Source organism: Tauraco erythrolophus, chromosome 7, assembly GCF_009769465.1.
Source record: "Tauraco erythrolophus isolate bTauEry1 chromosome 7, bTauEry1.pri, whole genome shotgun sequence".
Lineage (NCBI taxonomy): Eukaryota > Metazoa > Chordata > Aves > Musophagiformes > Musophagidae > Tauraco > Tauraco erythrolophus.
The window spans coordinates 269,790-290,435 of NC_141471.1; the positions used below are offsets into that span (position 1 = coordinate 269,790).

Here is a 20,646-nt window from a genome sequence, read left to right on the forward strand (position 1 = left end):
GTATGAGATGGGACAAGAAGAAATCTTACTCTGTCTTTATGATAAAGCAGCACCTTGTGTCCAGCTGATAGTTTGGGTAAGGGCAGTCTGGTCTCAGTGCAGAAGGATAAAGCTTAGAGAAGGTTGGAGTTCCTCAGCACGAGTTACCAAGTCATCATCAGGTGGTATGTTGGGGATATTTGAAATATATTCTTTAAGAATTCTACTGGCTTTTTATACCTCAGATATTATTATTTTTTTTAAATCTGTTCTCTGGATCTTGGATTTCCTGGGGGTGGGAGCACAGTGCTTTGAAAGCCCCAGTCCCACTTGCAGAATGGGAGAAGCTCACATTTTATCTGCTTTCCTGTCTTTACGGTGTCCTGAACCCTCTTTAGCCTCAATCCAGGCTGCAGCCCGGGGTTCCCTGTAACATGTCCCAGGGACCAGCTTGTGTCCGCTGGACCGTGGTCCTTCCTGGGCCTCGTGCTGCTGAGCAGTCCTCTGCTCCTCAGCTCCACGGAGTCACCATACCCAAGAGGTACCTTGCAGAAGATGTCCCGAGGTCGGGGCTCACACGTTACCAGCTGTTCACGTGCAGCACCTGTAGACCCTGCTCATTTTCCAAACTTCTGGGTTGTATGTCCGGGGTATGGTGCGTCTCTTTAGTAATGTTTGCTCATCTTTCCCCACCCACATCCTCAGAGGTTTAGAGGACACTCCTGTCCCTGTTCAGGAAACTAATTGCCCTGGAGGAAGAGGACTCCCAAACCTCTCTTCCTTGAAAACCAAAGCCCTGACCCGCTCCGGGGTGGCCATTTGTGCCTTCGTGTATCCACGTGTGCAGGGCTCGAGCGTTCAGCCCAGCGCTGACCTTCGCTGATGGATCCTGACGCTGCGTCCTCGCTGCTGCGGCTGCCCTTCTCCGGGGCTTCTGCTCGGAGGTGCTGCGTGGATTTTTGACCCTGGATTAATCTAGAGCACGGTCAGTCTTCTCCAAACGTGCCACTGCTGCGTCTGCGATGCTGCTCCGGCCTCTGCCCCGCTGGTAAAAGTTAAAATTGTGTGTTTGAACTGGAGCGTCGCCTGAGTCAGGATAAGGCTGTTTAAATTTGGTAACAGCCCTTTCAGGGGAAATCGCTTTTTTCCTGCTCGGAATGAGGGATGACAGTGCTCTGGGTCACCGCTCGGTGCTGCAGACTGCAGTGTCACTGCCTCGTGGTGACGGCGGAAGGGACACGGCTCAGGTCAGTGCCGAGCGCGGAGGGGCTGCGCTTCACCCCAAAAGCTTTTCGGGGCTCCTTCCTCCTGCAGCGGCGCCTTCCAGCTCTCTCTGGAATTTGGGAGAGGCTTTTGTAGGATGTTGAAGGCGACGCAACTCGGTGGGAGACTTTATGGGAGGGCGGGTGATGCTTATTTTGAACAAAACTTTTTTCACCGGCGATCGTTCTCTCGCCACTCGCAGAGCTGCGTGTTCACGAGCGCCGGATCTCTGTGCTCGGGAGCTCTGGCCAGGCTGGCAGCGTGGGGCTGAGCCTCCACCGCCCGTCCCGCACGGCTCCTGGGCTCTCCTCCGGTGCCAGCAGACGGGGTTTTGGACAGGCCTCGTATGCCCACCATAAGGAGCTGGTGGTTCATGGAGCTGCTGGAGCGGGGCCAGAGGAGGCCACGGAGATGATGGGAGGGCTGGAGCCCCTCTGCTCTGGAGACAGGCGGGGAGAGTTGGGGCTGCTCAGCCTGGAGAAGAGAAGACTGCAGGGAGACCTTCCAGCACCTCCCAGTGCCTAAAGGGGCTACAGGAAAGCTGGAGAGGGGCTTTGGACAAGGGCGTGTAGTGACAGGACACGGGGCGATGGCTTTGAACTGCAAGAGGGGAGATTTCGATGGGATCTGAGGGAGAACTTCTTCCCTCTGAGGGTGGTGAGGCACTGGCACAGGTTGCCCAGAGAAGCTGTGGCTGCCCCATCCCTGGCAGTGTTCCAGGCCAGGTTGGATGGGGCTTTGGGCAACCTGGTGTAGTGGAGGGTGTCCCTGGCCATGGCAGGGGGGGCTGGAACTGGATGATCTCTGAGGGTCCCTTCCCACCCAAACCAGTCTGTGATTCCTACACTGCAAGTGTTTTGCCTCAGAATTTTGCTTATTTCAACTTCATAAATTTCAGGCAAGGCTACCTGGTCAAGACGTTCAGATACCTTCTCGTACGTTCTTCACCTCAGTTATGAGGCTGGCTCCAAGGCTCGGGAATGGGGGAGCGATGTAGCTGACTCAGTCCTGGTGTTACTGCTTTGGGGTTTCTATATGCAGAGATGTTCTTTTATATTGTCTGCGTCTTGTGTTGGGCCTGTGGAACAGGTTTGTGGGGTTTTTGCATGGCTTTGGTTTGAAATATCACTGCCAAGCACGTGTAGAACGTGCTCAGCTTTAGGAAGGACCCCTAAGTGAAACAGGAAAAATGTCTTAGTTGTATCACTTGGCTCTTCAAAATCTCTGTTAAAACAAACAAACAAAAATCCCAGGAATGGCAAAAAAGTAAAAATATTCAACCGTGCTTCACGTGTCTGGTTTGAAACTGCCCAGTAACCCAGGCAGTGTTCCTGTAACCCTCATCTTCCTGCAGAAAGCACGAGTGTCATTCTCCTAATTCACCGAACAGGTACCTGCTCCAAGTAGCACCTTGTGGGTGAAAGAAGTCCCCTAAGTAGAGCTCTTCTGTTTTCGTGTGCCTGGGACAACGCCGTGGAAATCAGTCTTTAGAGAGCATTTTGTTTAAAAATAGGACTCTGAGTGCCTTCGATATTAAAAAACGTTGAGTTCATCAAATGTGGTTCTAGATGGAGGAAACCAAAGAGGATCTGGTGGAAGCTTGTCCCGCGTGGCAGTCCGGAGCGTTGTCAGCCATCTGCGAGACTTCTCCAACAACATCTGAGATGTGATAACAAATTACTCACTTCCTGAGCATCTGACATTCCCAGCGGGAAGCAGGAGCAGAACACTGCTGGTGGAGCAGAGGGTGGGAGGTGTGCTTGCTGTGCGTCTCTGGTTCTTGCTTGCAGTTCATCCTGAAGCAATCACCGCTGAAGAAATGTTTCTTTAGGCAGAATAAGTAAGGAAAAAAAGCTATACAATAAACTGTAACAATTACATCTTTTTGGTTTTCATCTTGCAGATTATTATTTTTTTTTAAGGCAAATTGAGAACCTTGTGTTGAACTTTAAAGTTACTGACTTTGTGTCAGGAGATACTGGTTCTGACAGTCGTATGCACTGAGCTTTTTTAGCATTCTGGCTTATATAACAGTGTGGAATTTCAGAAGGACAGCAGTAAAATGTTTCTTGACTTGTCAGCACCACCCGAAATGCCCTGTGGTTTCTTGAGGACCTGTAACATAGTCCCGATCTTCTTTTTCCCATCTAACTCAAAGGTAGATTTTACTTTGCTTCTCATTGCAGCAAATCGTTTCGAGAAATGTCAGCCAGCTTTGGGTTCAGCACTAGATCTTGGCAGTTAAGCCTTTATCTTCTGCAAGGACAGAAGTCTTTTTCTGCAAAAGCAGCACCTGAAGTGCCTGCGAAGGCTCAGGAGGCTCGAAGGGACCTCTGATGTCTGGAGTCCAACCCCGCTGCTCAAAGAAGGGAAACCACAAGAGGCTGCTCGGCCTCCGTCCAGCTGGGTTTGGAGTTATCTCCAAGGATGGAGACGCCACAACCTCTCTGGGCAACCTGTCCACTCTTTGATTTCCCTCAGTTTTATTTTTAAAAAATTAAATAAAATTAAGTGGAGCTGCCTGTATTTCAGTTTGACAAGAGGCAAGGCAGTGGGCAGAGAGTAACCAGTTTGGCTGTGGTCTGGATAAGTTCTTCTCCATCAAGGCTGCCGCCTTTGTGCTTTATATATTATTAATTGCAAATTTAATAAGTAATAATAAAGAGCTCTTAATCTTGAGCTCTTATCCTCCTGGATAAAAATGTATGAACTTCCTTTGGTAGGCTGATCTGCATCCTTTTCCCTGTAGTTGTTTGTCTGTGTTAATCCCTTAGATGTTGGGTGTGATACTTGGGGCTGTTCAGCCTGGAGCAGAGAAGGCTCCGGGGTGATCTTATTGCAGCCTTCCAGTGCCTGAAGGGGCTACAGGAAAGCTGGAGAGGGGCTTTGGACAAGGGTGTGGAGTGACAGGACACGGGGCAATGGCTTTGAACTGGAAGAGGGGAGATTTCAATGGGATCTGAGGAAGAAATTCTTCCCTCTGAGGGTGGTGAGGCACTGGCACAGGTTGCCCAGAGAAGCTGTGGCTGCCCCATCCCTGGCAGTGTTCCAGGCCAGGTTGGATGGGGCTTTGGGCAACCTGGTGTAGTGGAGGGTGTCCCTGCCCATGGCAGGGGGGTTGGAACTGGATGATCTTTGAGGTCCCTTCCAATCCAAACCAGTCTGGGCTTCTGTGATTCTATATAGTGCCGTTGGTGAGCGTGTTGAAGGTGGTACCTCTGTGTGTGCATAAAATAACCAGAGAGGACACGCGGGCAAATATCTCATGGATCAGAAGTCGCTCGTGTCCGGGGCTGCCCGTAGCAGCTGCTGAGCGCGGCCGTGCGGAGCTGAGCCTCACGCAGGAGCCAGGTGCTACCAAACCAGCTCCAAATCACACGTAGAATGTAGAACCACGCGTGTTCCCAAACCTCTGCCTTCCAGCAGTGCTTCCTAAAGCCCCTTCTAAGGGCAGCAGTACACCATGCCCTGCAGAGGCGGTGTGGACTTCCGTTCCCTTTGAGATGGCTGGGAATTCACTGCAGGGCACGGCTCGTTCTGCCAGCTGGTAGAGCTGTGGGTCTCAGGTGATGGTTTCAGCATGGCAAACCTGGCATCCATGTGAGATCCTGAACCAGCGCTGTGATCCGGACACCTTAGCTTTAAGATCAGCTGTAGGAATGAAGCTCTTAAGCTTCTCTTCTCCTGTTTGTGGGGCTGGTGCTGGCAGGGACATCTCATGGCTGCATACTCATTAACTTGGAAGATACTTAACCTCCAGCTGGAGATCTGGTCAGTGACCTATCAAGATTAGCATCTCCTGCAGCGAAAAGGCTTTATTGTGGTAATCCTCTACTAAAAGTACTCCTGGCTGGAAGTTCACTCTGTGATGTCCTGCATGTTGGTGGGAACAGGTTTTTGTTTTCCCTCTGGAGATCTGAGCACAACGTGGGGCTGCCCACGTTGGGATGGATTAGCTTCTGAGTTGGCTTATGTGACCGTGCTGATCTTTGCAGAGCAGATGATAAAACACACAAATCAACGCTGTCAGCAGCCCTGCTAAATGTTTTGTGCTCTTTCTCCGGAACCTGCTGTGGGATCAGTTTGGGGAAGCTGCCACTTGCATGGGATCCATATTTTTACTTTCAGAAGCAGGTTTGCTTTGTAAGTATGTTTAATGGTATTTTTTTTTCTTTAAGCAAGACTTGGTAAGCTGTAATCTTACCTTGGTTTATGTTACCAACAGTTGTAACCGGATTTTCAACTACCAGCAAGCTTTAATACTTGCTAAAATTACAGGTTTGTGGCATCTGTCAAATTTGCATTTTGTGCTGAGTGCATTACCTGCTGCTGGTACGTACCAAGGGGCACCTCCAGGGCTGGTCATCGTAAGGGTTTGGCTCATCATTTTTGTTTGCTTTTAGGTCGTTTTGTCTGTAGATCACGTGCTGACTGCGTGTTTTAGGAGGGTCTGCAGAACTGGGTTTGCAACCGAAAAATCCTCTTTTCTGTAGTCTTTGGGACCCCGTTTCCGAGATCACATTTCTCATGTTCCGCTGAATAAGGAGGAGCTAAATATTGGGATGGGGTGGGGATGACAGATAAGCTGGAAGTGTCCACTTTATAGCTGTACAGCAGTGATGTTGAAAACCACTTTGGGAATGACAAGGGGGTGTTTGCTAACACTGATTTTGGTACAGCAATTTCTGTCTTCTACTGGCACTCACGTAGCGAAGCTCAGCTTCGGCTGCTCCGGTCTTGGAAGCCGGGACTGGGCTGCTGGCCTCTGGGCTGCCTCGAGCACCTTGCTGGATCCCTTCTTACATCGTTTTTTCTGCTGGAAAGCAATGGTGTTGGTTTGTTGTTTTGTTTTGTTTTGTTTTTTTAAATTAACATCTGTTATGGAAATACTATAGGAAAAATATGCAAGTCTTTGATTTACATTTCTGATGTTTGGCAGAGGCGATTCACAACTGCTTGTGAACCATCTTTCATCTGGCTTTTGCTGGAACTAAGGGTTTGCAAACAGCACCACAGTTTTGCTCAGCTGTTACAGGAGTTTGATTTCATCTGACGTCGCGTGTAAATGTTTCCCTTTACACTTCTTTTTGCCTGCTGCCTTACCGCCCTGCTCGTTCCTCTTCCAGCAAGGTGTGTGGCTGAGGGTGGTTCCCCTCCTCTTTATTTAAAGGCATCAATGCAACCTGTCTACTGGAAAACAAAACAAAAAAAAAGTGGAGGTTTTACCTGATTTACCTGTTGTGACCCTGATTTTGTGTTCTTCCCCTGTGAGATCTATTATTAACAGTGATATGCCAATATTTGTGGTCTGGTAGCAGCAGATTGAGCTAAAATACGTAGAATTCCGTAGGTGCGGTGCACTCCAGTGGATCAGACACAGCGACCATCCGCCAGTCGTCTCTGAGAAAGTTCATGTCAAATTTTCTTAACTGCTCCCGGGCCTCTTCCTCACCCTGACAAGGACATTTACAGTCCTCTGGTTTCTTTTTGCTTCAAATGGAGTTTTATAGACGAATGAATGACGGGCTCCTGTCCAGAAGGATTTGCAATAGAATATAATTAAATCCCTCGCTGTTCTGCGCCGCAAATAACGGTAAATAATAATGTCTCTTGACACATGTAGTGGCACTTTATCTTCAAAGTACTTTGCAAATCTAAACGATTGTTGTCTCTCTTCATAAAATATTTTCTGCTGAAACTGTCGGCCTTTAAGCTCCCTGGGACTCTGTGATGAGCCAGCATGATTTTTGGGGCTGGACACGAGGGGGTTGCTGCCTTCACATCTCGCCTGTCCCGCTCGCTTCCCGCACGCGGTTGTACCTCGTCCCGCGCACGGGGCAAGCAGAGCTGTCGCAAAGCTTGGCCTGGGAAGCTGCTGCATCCTCTTTGCTGAAGTCAACCATGTCAAATGTAGTCGTTGAGCAGAATAACAGCTAAAAGCCACTGGCAGAAAAGCGGCGTCCGCTTGCCAAATCAGCGCTGCTTTGGGATGCTCGGAGCATCTGCCGGGTTGTAGCACCAGAGGTAGGAATGACTCTGCTGATGGTCAGAAATTGGATTTATTCAAAAGCAGCTCTTCATCGCTTTCTCTGGACGCTGTTTGCACAGAAGTGGAGTAGTGGATGGTCTTGTGCTTCTGTTGTTATGCTTTGAATTCCCGTTCTCTGACTCTCGGAGTGCACATAAGGGTGAAAAATAAATTCTTTTCATTTAGAATCACAGAATCCCAGAATGGTTTGGGTTGGAAAGGACCTCACAGATCATCCAGTTCCAACCCCCCTGCCATGGGCAGGGACACCCTCCACTACACCAGGTTGCCCAAAGCCCCATCCAACCTGGCCTGGAACACTGCCAGGGATGGGGCAGCCACAGCTTCTCTGGGCAACCTGTGCCAGTGCCTCACCACCCTCAGAGGGAAGAATTTCTCCCTCAGATCCCATCGAAATCTCCCCTCTTTCAGTTTAAAGCCGTTACCCCTTGCCTTATCACTACATGCCCTTGTAAAAAGCCCCTCTCCCTTTCTGTTTAGTGGGATCAGAATCTAAACAGGGACTCCTCTACAATCGTGAACTTCTGTTAGAGCAGAACATTGCTTCCCGTAGTCTTTGCCCATCATGTTATGGTGTGTCAGTCCCCAACCTGCAGCTGGTAGCCAGTGTTCTCTGTACTTTGAATTTCAACAGGGGAGAAAAAAAAGCACATTTCCAACGTGTTACTTGTTTGGTTGTTCCTTCTGGGACACCCGAGTTCAAACACTAGTGCCATGAGCAGTCTCGTGAACAGTCTGTCTTGTTTCCCTTCGAATGGTAAAAAGGTAAAAGTATTAAAAGCACAAAGGGATGTATTGGCAAGAGACTGTAGCATATTGCATTAGGGGATGAGAGAAGGAGTTTGTGTAATTTCTTTTTTGTATTTCTTTCCAGAAGAAACTGGAAGTCAGTTTTAAAAATCTAATGTTGTCGATAGATTAATTTTCGTTTTAAGGAGACCTGAATTTTCTGAGAAGTCGTTAGTCTGCGTATTTGTTTTGAGCCCTCCCCCTGCATTTGCTGTATTTGAAAACTTTTAAGACTTAGGGTTTTGTTTCTTTTGCACAGCTGCAGGATGTGGCCACGTGTTGGAAAGCTGCAGCGACGGGGCTGTTCGCAGTAACAGCCGAGGCTGCGCGGAGCTGCGGCGGAGCAGCCGGGGCGGACACGGCGGAAGGGCAGCGTTGGCTTTGGGTGTCAATTCTACGTGTAGATCAAACCTCGCAAGCGTGTGCTGGTTTGTGGCGAGCTGTTGTGTGCAGGTGCATGCTGATGCATCTCTTATTTACCAGGAGAACTTAATTTATGCCTCAGTGCTGATTCCCAGCCTGGCCGGTACCACCGGCTGCTGCTTTCCCTTCTCGGTGGAAGTGATGTAAAGTCGAAGGCTCCCAGGGCAGCGGTGAAGTCCTCGTGTTGGTGCAGATGTGGGTGCTGCTGGGGCTGGTGGCAGTGTTCCTGCAGCTCAAGGTGGGGGTGCAGGGGTGCTCCACGCTCTCGCTGAGCCACCAGCTCATTCCAAGGTGCTACACGGGGAGAGGAGGATAGGCTGGAGCAAAGTGGAGATGTTGTTAGAAGAGAAGGGGAGGAAGAGGAGAGCCCACCGTGTGTCTTAGTGCTGCTGCCGGAGGTGTCTCAGTTCACAGCTGAGCTTTCTTGCTTTGGTTTTCTAAACATCTTCCAACTGCTTGTAAGGACTTCGGGAAAAGGCTCATCTGCGTATTTTTAATATTCCTTGTGACAAACCTCATTGAAATAGTTTTATGTGGTTTAACTTTGTTTCTGTGTGTTTTTCTGTGTGGTATTTTGTCAGTTTTACTTGACTCTTCAACATCCCAGGTTGCTGAAGACTGTTAGGCTCAGCCAGCAAAGAAAAACATTTTCTTTCATAGAATCACAGAACGGTTTGGGTTGGAAGGGACCTTGAAGATCATCCAGTTCCAACCCCCCTGCCATGGGCAGGGACACCCTCCACTACACCAGGTTGCCCAAAGCCCCATCCAACCTGGCCTGGAACACTGCCAGGGATGGGGCAGCCACAGCTTCATCACATATAAACCATCAGGCTTTGATGTGCTGACGTGTTCAGAGAATTGTCTTTATTGTAAACTGGGGGAAGATTAGGCTTAAGTGTGAAATATAAGGATATATAAATAAAGGCCTTTGAGGTATTTGGGGAAAAATTACTCACTTGAGTGATTTGGAGTTTGTCTTCCTGGTGGAACAGAGAGCAAAACCGTTCTATGGGCACTGTGTGTCTGTGGTGGTTCCAACGTTGTAAACATGGTCAGATTTGGTGCATACGAGTCGGTGCGTGGGCAGGAGGGGGCTTTGGTTTGCCCTTGTCCCCGCTGTGACCTGAGGAGCAGGCTGTGGTCAGTGCTTCTGTACTGACAGACTTGAAAGCTCTGCTCAGCCTCGCGAGCTCAGGGTCTCGGGGCTGTTCCAGCTCTTACGTTAATGAAAAATCTCCCTAGAGATGAGTGGGAGAAGCCAGTGTGAATTGTCCGACACCTGAAAAAAGGAGAGTGCTCTGATGTGGAGAGTCTGGAGAAGAGGAGGCTCAGGGGGGACCTTATTGCTCTCTACAATTATCTGAAAGGAAGTTGTAGGGAGATGGGGGTCGGGCTCTTCTCCCATGTTATGAATGACAGGACGAGAGGGAATGGCCTCAAGTTACACCAGGGGAAATTTAGGTTGGATATCAGGAAGAATTTCTTTCCAGAGAGGGTTGTGAAGTATTGGAACAGGCTGCCCAGGGAGGTGGTGGAGTCCCCATCCCTGGAGGTGTTTAAAAACTGTGTGGATTTGGAGTTGAGGAACGTGGTTTCGGGACCTTGACAGTGTAGGAGGAATGGTTGGACTTGATGATCTTGAAGGTCTCTTCCAGCCAGACGATTCTATGATTCTATGTGTGAGCCCACTCCTGATCTTACATGTGCATCAAGATGCAGAAATGTCCATTATTCTGTTTCCTGTATTTGAAGAGTTGGATCAAAGCAGTAAACAATGAATACTCATGGTCTCTGGTTTGGCTAACAGTTGATGTTATCCGTTGGCCTCTGAATGTCATATCATGCATCATCTATTTTAAATATTTTAGCTTAATGTTTCGCTTTTGACTGGGTCATTTTCTTCTCTAATTTCAGTATTCCCAGGAGAAATCATGGATGAAAAGCTGTCTTACAAAGACTTTCTCGACCGCAATGAGACCTGGACGGTGGACGACAGAGACCTGTGCTTCGACTCACAGACGGTCTTCAAACCCATGGAGATGGCTGGTATGACTCTTACAACTGTAACACCAGTTATTTCGTCAGTTGTGTAACACAACAGAGCCCTGGCCTCTGTCCCTGAGGGTGGTTTTATTCTCCTGCCTCGTACGCAGCCTGTGTTCTTTAGGATGTGTTGCTGTGTTCTGGTTACACCCGGAGTTGCTGCGTGTTCGAGTACACAGCGCGTGGGGGAGCAGACCTCCCCCTGGTCGGCTCGCACGCCCATAGCAGCTTTTGGTTGACTCCCACGATTCGGTGGCTCCCGAGCACGGTGGCTTTCAGCACAACCCTCCCCAAAACTGTGGTGGGCTGCCAGCCGGTCTTCCCCGGCTCTCGGGAACGCCGCTTCCAGCTGTCACGTAGCCGCGTCCGCAATGCGGGTCGGTCTGTTCCGGAGGCAGCCTGTGTAGCTGCTGACTCTCTTGAAAATTAGATGAACCTTGTGTAACTTGCCCCTGCAAAAAGATACCCTTTCACCCAAGAACTTGCCCAACTTTCTCTCGTTTTTGAGAAGGCTTGTGGGAAATCACTTGCCAGCTCTTGGAGGGGATGAGGAATAGGTGTGCTGCCCAGATTGTAACAGGCAATAAACCTGGGAAAGATACTGGCTGAAACAGGATGAAACTTTTTTTTAAAATATATTTTTGAGTGCTGTAGACCTGCTTACTAAGCTGTTTTCTTGCTCTCTGAATCTCATCTTCACTAAGAGATTCTGTGGAGAAATTATATATTGTTACAAGGGTAAGAAATGATTCATGGAACAGCTGGAACAAAAGAGCCACTGGTTTCTCAAACACAGTTGTTGGGCTTTTCCCTCCCATTGCTTTGTTCCATGAAAGAATGGGATGTTGATGTAGTTACGTTCAGTAGCCAGATGACAAACTTGTTGATTAGGAGCAATTTACATACCCAGCCCATCACCCAGGATTCCTTTGGCCTGAATAATGTGAATCTGTGGGTTATCTGTTGCACAAAACCACATTTCCTGAGGTTTCATGTCCTTGGAGTATCTTGCTCACCTCTATGTGCATAAGGTACCACGTGTACTTCAGTACAAAAGTGTTCCCTGTGCTGCTCTTCCTGGTACTGCGTGAGCAAGAGATTCTGCTTAGAGGGTGGTTGAGGCCCATAACTGAGCAGAGGGATCGGAGAGGACAGACAACCTTTGACACCTTGTCAGCAGGAGCAGAAAAATGTGAACAGCGGGCTCATAAAGTCTACGGGTTTATTAAATGTTTTTATGCTCACTCCTTGGAAAACAGTAGGACGTTGAGGTGCTAGAGTGTGTCCAAAGAAGAGCAATAAAGCTGGTGAAGGGTCTGGAGCACAAGTCCTCAGAGGAACAACTGAGGAAACTGGGGTTGTTCAGCCTGGAGAGAAGGAGGCTGAGGGGAGACCTTCTCGCTCTCTACAACCACCTGAAAGGAGGTTGGAGTGAGGTGGGGTCGATCTCTTTTCCCAAGTAGCGAGTGATAGGACAAGAGGAAATGGCCTCAAGTTGTGCCAGGGGAGGTTTAAATTGGATGTGAGGAAAAATTTTTTCCCTGAAACAGTTGTCAAGCATTGGAAGAGGCTGCCCAGGGCAGTGGTGGAGTCACCACCCTGGAGGTGTTTAAAAGCCGTGTGGATGTGGTGCTGAGGGACGTGGTTTAGGTGCACAAGTCTAGGTTGGGCGGAGAATGGATGGAGAGCAGCCCTGGGGAGAAGGACTTGAGGAAGTTCATGGGTGAGAAGCTCAATGTGAGCCAGTACCGTGCGCTCGCAGCCCAGAAAGCCAACCGTGTCCTGGGCTGCACCCAGAGCAGCGTGGGCAGCAGGGCGAGGGAGGGGATTCTGCCCCTCTGCTCTGCTCTGTGAGACCCCCCTGCAGTGCTGCCTTCAGCTCGGGGGGCCCCAACAGCAGAAGGACATGGAGCTGCTGGAGCGAGTCCAGAGGAGGCCACGGAGATGATGGGAGGGCTGGAGCACCTCTGCTCTGGAGACAGGCTGGGAGAGTTGGGGCTGTTCAGCCTGGAGAAGAGAAGGCTCCGGGGAGACCTTCCAGCACCTTCCGGTGCCTAAAGGAGCTACAGGAAAGCTGGAGAGGGGCTTTGGACAAGGGCATGTAGTGACAGGACACGGGGCAATGGCTTTGAACTGGAAGAGGGGAGATTTCGATGGGATCTGAGGAAGAAATTCTTCCCTCTGAGGGTGGTGAGGCACTGGCACAGGTTGCCCAGAGAAGCTGTGGCTGCCCCATCCCTGGCAGTGTTCCAGGCCAGGTTGGATGGGGCTTTGGGCAACCTGGTGTAGTGGAGGGTGTCCCTGGCCATGGCAGGGGGGTTGGAACTGGATGGTCTGTGAGGTCCCTTCCAACCCAAACCATTCTGTGATTCTGTCTCTTTTAGCTTTTAAATTGATTTCAGTCATGATGCTTTTTTGTGGGTTTATTTTTGTTTTGTGGTTGGTTGGTTTTTGTTTAGATTGGAAGAGAGGTTGTTATTTAGTCTTGGTGATAACAACTTGAAATTAAAATTTTCTCCAATTTACTCTGAAGCAAGATGTTACCCTGGCATCTCAAATATTCTGATAGATTGGTGAAAGAATTCATGCAGCTCACCTGATCTTGCCATCTTGGAGCACCATGGACACGTGAAGGTTTGAAGTTTGGCTGACAGCCCTGCAGATAACGTGCCTGACGTGGAAAGATTCACAGCCTTCAACTGAATCCTTCAACTGAATCCCTCTTAATTGTGCTTAACCGGAAGAAATCTGTGCAGTGTCTGCAAGTCGGTGTGCGACAGCCATTTCGGGAACAGAGAGTTCTTCAGCTCCAGGGGAACAGAACGTGCGAGACAGTCGTGAGGGATGTCACGCGTCTGCTGGAGGCCACCTGAGTCGAAACCTCTTGCTGCTCTGCTCTGCCTGGAGAGGAATGCCATGGACACCCTATGTTGGGAGTCGCTGACCACAACGCACAGCCACGGCTTTGTAAACTACGCCATAACTTGGAGAGGAATGCCACGTTTGCTTCCCCGCGTGGTGGCTACTACAGCATGGTGGCTGCTACGGCGTGGTGCTACTACAGCGTGGTGGCTGCCTCGTGGAAGGGTTGTCTCGTCTTCGTTGTGTCCTGGCGGTGAGCTCCGCTCTCCGCTCTCTGACTCGTGGCGTTCCGGTGAAGTGATCCATCTTACAGAACCTGGTGTGGTGGTTCTCTCGGTCCTCCCCGGTTTGAATGCCCACGCTGCTCACTGGAGGGGGAAAGGAGGTGTGTGCACATGAAAACCCAAACTTGCAGAAGAGGAATTTTCTCTTGCTGAATCCTCAGCTGCTAAAGCACCATCCTTTGCAGATGACATCGATACATCCATTTCAGACACGGAGCAGAAGCGGAACCAAAGCTGACGGACATCAGACCAAGCAAAGCTGACACCAGACAACTTGCAAACATGGGCTACAGATCTGGACAGTAGTGTGTCTGGTGTTCCTCACCAGTGTGTCTGGTCTGGAACTAAGGGCGAAGGCTGCTCATCTGCCTCAGACACTGGGAGATGCGTTACTTTCCTCTCTGACTTGTAACTTGGTTAAAATACTGGCCCACCAGTCAGTTTATACTGGTGTCCTGTTCCTGGGGAGGAGAGCAGGTAGCTTACACGGGCTTTCCATGACCTGCTGTCAAGTTAACTGATCTGGAGCTCAGCTGTTGTTCCTGACTCACATTAGCTGTATGCATCCATCAGGCCAGAAACAGATGCCTCCTTCTTAAGAGGAGGAGACAGGTTCTCCACACAACAGTCATCGTCTAAACTGGAGTCAGTTTTCCCTGGGAAGCAGTCTGAGCAGTTTCACTGTTGGGCACGAATTCGAATTACGAAGGTGTTTTCCCCTGGTAAATAGTCTTGAAAGCAGCTTTCCCTTGGAAGTCCCGTGGTGGTGTCGGGTACATCTTCATCTAATTTTTTAAATGATCTTACTCTGCATCATGTCTTCCCCCTGTGTGGTGACACTGGCTGTGTTCTTGTCTCCTGCCAGACCCCTTCAGCATGCACAGAGGGGACAATCTGCCCGATTTGTCGTTTCCTGCTGACATGAAGAACGTGCCGCTGTTCACGGACCATGTTGATGCTTCCAGAGACATCCATGGTGAGTTCCTCCTCGGCGTTTGTCCCTGATGGTCAGGTTTGGTGTTTTCTCTGTTGACTTTTATATACTGAACACTATTAAGCTGCTAAGTGCACGGACTGTGTAATATCTTCACATGATTTTTTAGGTTTTTTTGGTGTGTGTATGCCTAAAGCCATTCTACTTTGGGTAGCTACTTCCAGGAAGGTTTTTTTTTGAAGTATATTTAGGCAGAAGGAGATAGGACATCCAGATGAGCTGAGTTGAAGCAGGAGTTACCAATGGCTCTTGTCTTCATGGCTAGAAACCAAATATACATGAACTTTTTCCACAAAGTGGTCTTCAGTGTTTGGACTGCTGGAGTTTAAGCAGTTATTAACAAGAATTCATGGGAGCAGGAGGAGAAACCAAAAGGGAAATAATTTGCCTGTGCTTACTGTCTTATACCTTGTCAAAAATTATATCTGCACACAGAATTTGCAGCGCAGTTTGTGAAGCTGAGCTCATGGAGAGAGCTGCTTACAAAGGTTACCAAACTGCTTGTGAGCAGAACAGAATAGTTTATTTTCCAAGTGTTGTATGGACTTTAAATTTTGGAGGGGAGTCATTAGGGCTAGTGCGGTGATTAACAAATGGCCTTTTATTTCATTAGCACCGCATGGATCTATGGTGGTACCTGAACAACCTTTCTTTGGGCCCCTGTATTCTCCTGCAGAGGCTGTAGACCCATCAGCCTTCGTTGGCCTGGATGCAACTGCAGAATTTCTGCAAGACAAAGCAGGTGAGAAAAAGATATTTTGCCATTGCTGTCCGTCCTGCCAGCTGGGTTTGAAGTGTACACAGCTGGAAAGTCTGGTTTGCTCGTCCTAAAGAATCTTGGTGGGGGAGCTGATAACATAAAACGAGTCGAGATTAGAAAGTATCCTGTTGGGAATGACAGTTCTTGGTTCAGTGGGAATGTTTCAAAGACGTTCAGAGATCGCAGAATGGTTGAGGTTGGAAGGGATCTCTGGAGGTCATCTTGTCCAACCCCCCTGCTCAAGCAGGGCCACCTGGAGCCAGTTGCCCAGATGAACTGAGCAAAGAACCAGCCCTGTTGGGTCCTGGGGTCAGTGCTGGTTATAACTCTTCTCTGATGCAAGCTTCCACTAGCAATAACCACAGAAGAGCAAGATGTTCTGGTACCATTCTTGATGGGAGCCGCTAAGTTACGAATGAACTCGGAAAACAGCAGGGTCAACACCTTCAACTGAAAAAACAAAGCAGGGTTAGTGTCAGCGGCAGGACTAAATCTGTTTGTTCTCCATAGTGCCTGAAGAACATTGGATGGGAGCCCAGCAGGACGTAAAGGGACCAGATGCCTCTTTCTTTGAGCCACCAGGTAAGAAGAGTTTTGACTTAGAATCATAGAATCGTTAGGGCTGGAAGGGACCTTCAACTTGATCTGCAGGAACTGTCTGTAGAGAGTTTCTGAACAGCAGAAGCAGAGCTTCTTCTTGTCTGCCTTCCCAAGAAACAAAAGGCACTAATGGAGTGAAGTGGGACCTGACCGAGAAGAGCACTGCTTCTGGTTCTCAAACCGATTTAGAGTAGAAACGTGTGTTTAGCTGCCTCTAAGGGTCGGGGCAGCTGAGGGCACCAACAAACATAATTTTGGCTCATGCATAATCAACAGAACTTGAAAGTAAATTCTAACTGCAAACCTGGGTATTCTGTCCCATTATCTTTAGGTTCTGGGTATAGTTCAGTTGTTGAAGCTCCACTGAGACGCAGTTCTGTTGTGGCTGCATATATATCATGATATTTGATCCACAGTGGGATCTTTATAGCCGATTTTGGTGAACAAGCTGAGAGAGTAGTTTAACGCTGGTCCTGGCTAGAAGGTGTTTCTGGAGCTGGTGGCTCGACCCAGGGCTCAGGGTGGAACTGGGACGCTTTGTAACTGAGCGTTCCTTAACTTGGGCACAGCAGTTGCTTCTTTCAAGATACAAGTGTTTTCCTGGGTGTGGCACAAATGAATTTTCTGAAAATTGATAATAAAAACTGATTCTGTTTCAGTCCGATCCAGCTGGGATGCTGGAGTGGAAGAGCTTACTCATCAGAGCTGCTGCTGCAGACAGCTCCGAGCAGGCGGCACCGCCAGAGGGTGATTCACATCCCGGCGAGTCCAGAAGGGAAAGGTGTTTGTGAAGACCTTCGAGTGCTAAATCAGACTTTTTTTTGTTTGCCCAGTGCCCCCCGCCACGACAGAAGCAATAAAGCCGAATTTGCCGGAGAGCCCTGCGGCAGCGGCTCCTGGTTTCGTTCCCGCTGCAGTAGCAGCATCCCCAGGAGAGGCTGAAGCTACTGATGGACCAAAAGATGCAGCACCAGGTAAAGTTGCCCCAGTCTAAAGACTGGTGCTGGGTTTATGCCCTCCATGAGCAAACTGTAGTGGTGGAAAGACATGGGATTGCCTCTTCTGAAGGAAACACGGCAAAGTATTCACAAATTCGGCGTGTCAGAAGGTTTGTGGTACCCGGGTTGTGTCGGTGAGGAACAGCAAGCCTGCTCCTTGTCAGCCCTTCTGCCCCAGCCCAGTAGCTGACTGCAGGATTCTTTACTTTCTCAGAATTTTGGCTCCAGAAAAACATCAAGGTGTGTCAAGGACGTGGTTGTACCAGGAGTCTGATGCTGCATATAAACACCTTCAAAACCTTAAAGACGCTCTTTAAAACAGAATTTTAAGGTATTTATGTACAGGATCAGACTTATGGTACGTTTTGCAGTAGTCTTTGTCCAGTTTCTTTATGCCTTATTCCAGTACTTTCCGTGATTCACCAGGGAGCATCCGTACTCCTTCTAATATCTATTTCCTTACGGTCTTTTTCTTCTGCAAAATCACAATCTTTAGATTTTATTTTGGAGAGGATCATGATATCACTTCCAAAAAAAAAAAAAGAAAAAGGCAAAAGCAAATGAGAGCTAATACATAATGGATCTTTTTGGTTTGGTTCACTGGAATATTGGTTTCATCTAAGTGGATCCTGAAGTGCTATTTTCAAAGAGACTTTTTCCATCTTTGTAATTTCTTCCCTTCTACAGTTTAAGTATCTCATTTAAGATTTAATATCTTTTCTATTGTTTGGGGAGGTTATTTTTCGATGCGACTCAAACAATCAGCAGAAATGATTTTATTTTATTTTTAACATCTACTCAGCAGTGTATCCGAGCTGTGGAGGTCACTGTGCTGCATTACACAGTACGGGTGGTGCTGGGGGCTGTTGAAATTAATATCCGTGGAAAAGAAATCTAGTGCTTCTGGCTTTTGATGATTTGTATAAACTGGCTGCTAGACAGCTGAAATGTTAAACTAAAACTGACTGAAAAAAAACTTTTAAGGGGTTTCAGGACTTTTTCCACTGTTGGAATACACAGCTGGGCTCATAAAGGTGCCACCAAAAATTCTGCATCCTGCTATGTGGGAAAACCCCCTCATTGTGGCTCCTGTGTGTGCTCTGTTGGGATGGGTTGCTCCCAGTGGATCCAACAGCTCTGGTCTGTCGCCGGCCACGTAGCATCAGGTCGTTTTTGAACAAAAACAACGTGTCTTTTGGCTGATGTGTGTTAGGAGCAGACACACATCTGTAGTCAAGGATACAAAACAAGACACGAGAGGCTGTAGTAAGAAAAGCACTTGGGTGCATCAAGGAGTGTCTTAAAGACTGGTGCAACTTGAGTGTACTGGTGTAAGGTGAGGAGTAAGTGATGCTGAAAGCCAAGAAGAAAGACAGGGAGCAAAAGCTCCGTCCTCTCTAGCCATAAAACCACAGTCAGGTATTTATTTGTGTTATGTGGGGTTTTTTTTGTTGATTTCTGTGATCTGTTTTTCTGAAGCAGATGCAGCGCGTGTTCCTGCCTCAGATGTCATATCTCTTTCTGCAGACAAAGCTGGGTCCATTCTTGCAGGAGATGCCAAGACTCCTCAAGCTCTGGATGCTGGATTTGCACCTGCAGGAGCAGCCAGCCTTTTCCAGGCTACGGATGTCGGGTTTGCTCCTGCACCAGAAGCCAAACCTCCTAATGCTGCCAACGCCGCGTCCACCCCAGTGGCACACACCGGCTTCACCCCAGCTGCAGATACCATGTCCCATTATGATATGGATTTGGAGTTTGCCCCAGCAGAAGATGCAGGGTTTGCCCCAGTGGCGGATGCAGAATCTCACCATGCTGTGGATTTGGTGTTTGCCCCAGCAGCAGATGCAGAATCCCACCGTGCTCTGGATTTAGCATTTGCCCCAGCAGCAGATGTGGAATCTCACTATGCTATGGATTCTGGGTTTGCCCCAGCAGCAGATGTGGAATCTCACTATGCTATGGATTCTGGGTTTGCCCCAGCAGCAGGTGCAGAGTTTTCCCTTGCAGCAGAAGTCAACCATCATCATGCTATGGATTCTGGGTTTGCTCCTGTAGCAGAAGCCAAACTTCTTCCTGCCGTGGATTCTGGGTTTGGCTCTGCAGAAGCCAAGTCTGTCTCTGAAGCTGACACCAAGGTCGCTGCACCTGAAGAGCTGATGACATCCGAGTCTCCTGTTGAGCAGGACAAGTCACCCTTCGGCAAGGCTCCTGCAGGTGAGCATGTGTGCCCGAACGCGTCGTCCAGGCTTGGACGTGACACCATGGCATGGCGAGTGGCATGGGAAGGCTGCTGTGAGCTGGCATAGCACTAGCAGCAGGTGATGGCTACACCGGTGCACAATTGTTGTAAAAAGCCTGGTTTTTTGGTAGCTAAGATTATGGTCTGCCTCACCCAGAACATCTTAAGCAGAGCTCAGTTCTGCTGTCGAGACACAGACAGAGGAAGTGCTTTCCGAGGATTTTTTTTTTCTTCCTTATAAAATATAAAACTAGAATATCTTAATGATTTATTGCTTTTAACTTGGCACTCTTAGCAGTGATGTATGTTTTTTTAGGACAGCCGTAGAGTCATTTTAGTTCATCCCTGTTAGTACTTCTTTTTGTATCACTATCATCTCGGCTTATGCTGAAATCTCCACGGATCCCGTAGGACACGGTGTTTTCAGACAACAGTTCTCATCTTGAAATGGTTTCTGAAGAGACTGATGGGCTTTGTTGCTAATTTTGTGACATTTCCTTGGAAGGACTGTAGGTGTCGAGGTAGCGAGGCGGGCATTTTCATTTTTTCCATGCGTTGGACAGCAGATTTGCTGTGCTGTGTGGATTTCCCAAAGGACACTGTCCTGTCGGAGAGAAAATTACTGTCAAAATATGGGAAATGGTACTGGGCAGAGGCAGTGTAGGTGGATTGATTGCAAAAGGAGTTGGAGTGGCACATTTTCTTTCTTACCTTCCAATACTCTTTAGTTTAATGATAGGAATACATTGCAAAGGAGAAGTTTTAACAAAAAAATTCCTACTAGAGTATAGTAACTGAGAGGCACAGGTGGGTGAAAGAGGGAGTAAATACCAGACAATGCAGGAGGATATGCTTTAGCAGAACATTTGGGCTTTGGAGAGGGGAGACCTGGTAGAAAGTGATGCTAAAAAGCAGACCACCGCTGTTTTGGAAATGAGGAAAACCTTTAGTTTCTTGTGGAATATTAGAGTTAGGTGAGGAAGTGATTTATATCTTGCTTAATCTGATCTAAATTAAAAAGAATATGAATTTTTATTCTTTACGTTCTGTTTGCAGAAGCAACTGCAAATGTGGAAGAAGAGTCGAAAGTCCCAGAAGCTTGTGTTGATCTTTCAGAGAAAGCTGAAGACAGCAGAGCACCTCCCAGCCACCACGAAGAGCATCTTCCAGAACAGATGAACCATCTTTCGGAACCAGCAGGTGAGAAGTGCAGCCCACGATCTAACACTGGAGCAGCACTTTGCCATCAGCTAATTCTGCCCCACCAGCTAAGTTCTTTCTTACAGACACTGTCCTCCTGTCCTGATCAAGGACAAAGCAACAGAAGATTAATTTCAAGAAGGTTATCAGTGTGTGCAAG

General features: G+C 48.4%; 1 protein-coding gene across 1 annotated transcript in view; it reads left to right on the forward strand.

Moving 5' to 3' along the window:
• The window catches only part of MAP4 (microtubule associated protein 4), a 133,878-nt gene that overhangs the window by 58,126 nt on the left and 55,106 nt on the right, over positions 1 to 20,646 (forward strand). The window contains exons 4-10 of the mRNA XM_086614822.1: positions 10,421 to 10,552; positions 14,561 to 14,671; positions 15,303 to 15,431; positions 15,960 to 16,031; positions 16,883 to 17,023; positions 18,527 to 19,261; positions 20,343 to 20,486. Of these exons, the coding sequence (XP_086470948.1) occupies positions 10,421 to 10,552; positions 14,561 to 14,671; positions 15,303 to 15,431; positions 15,960 to 16,031; positions 16,883 to 17,023; positions 18,527 to 19,261; positions 20,343 to 20,486 (1,464 nt within the window). The remainder of the gene's footprint in view (positions 1 to 10,420; positions 10,553 to 14,560; positions 14,672 to 15,302; positions 15,432 to 15,959; positions 16,032 to 16,882; positions 17,024 to 18,526; positions 19,262 to 20,342; positions 20,487 to 20,646) is intronic.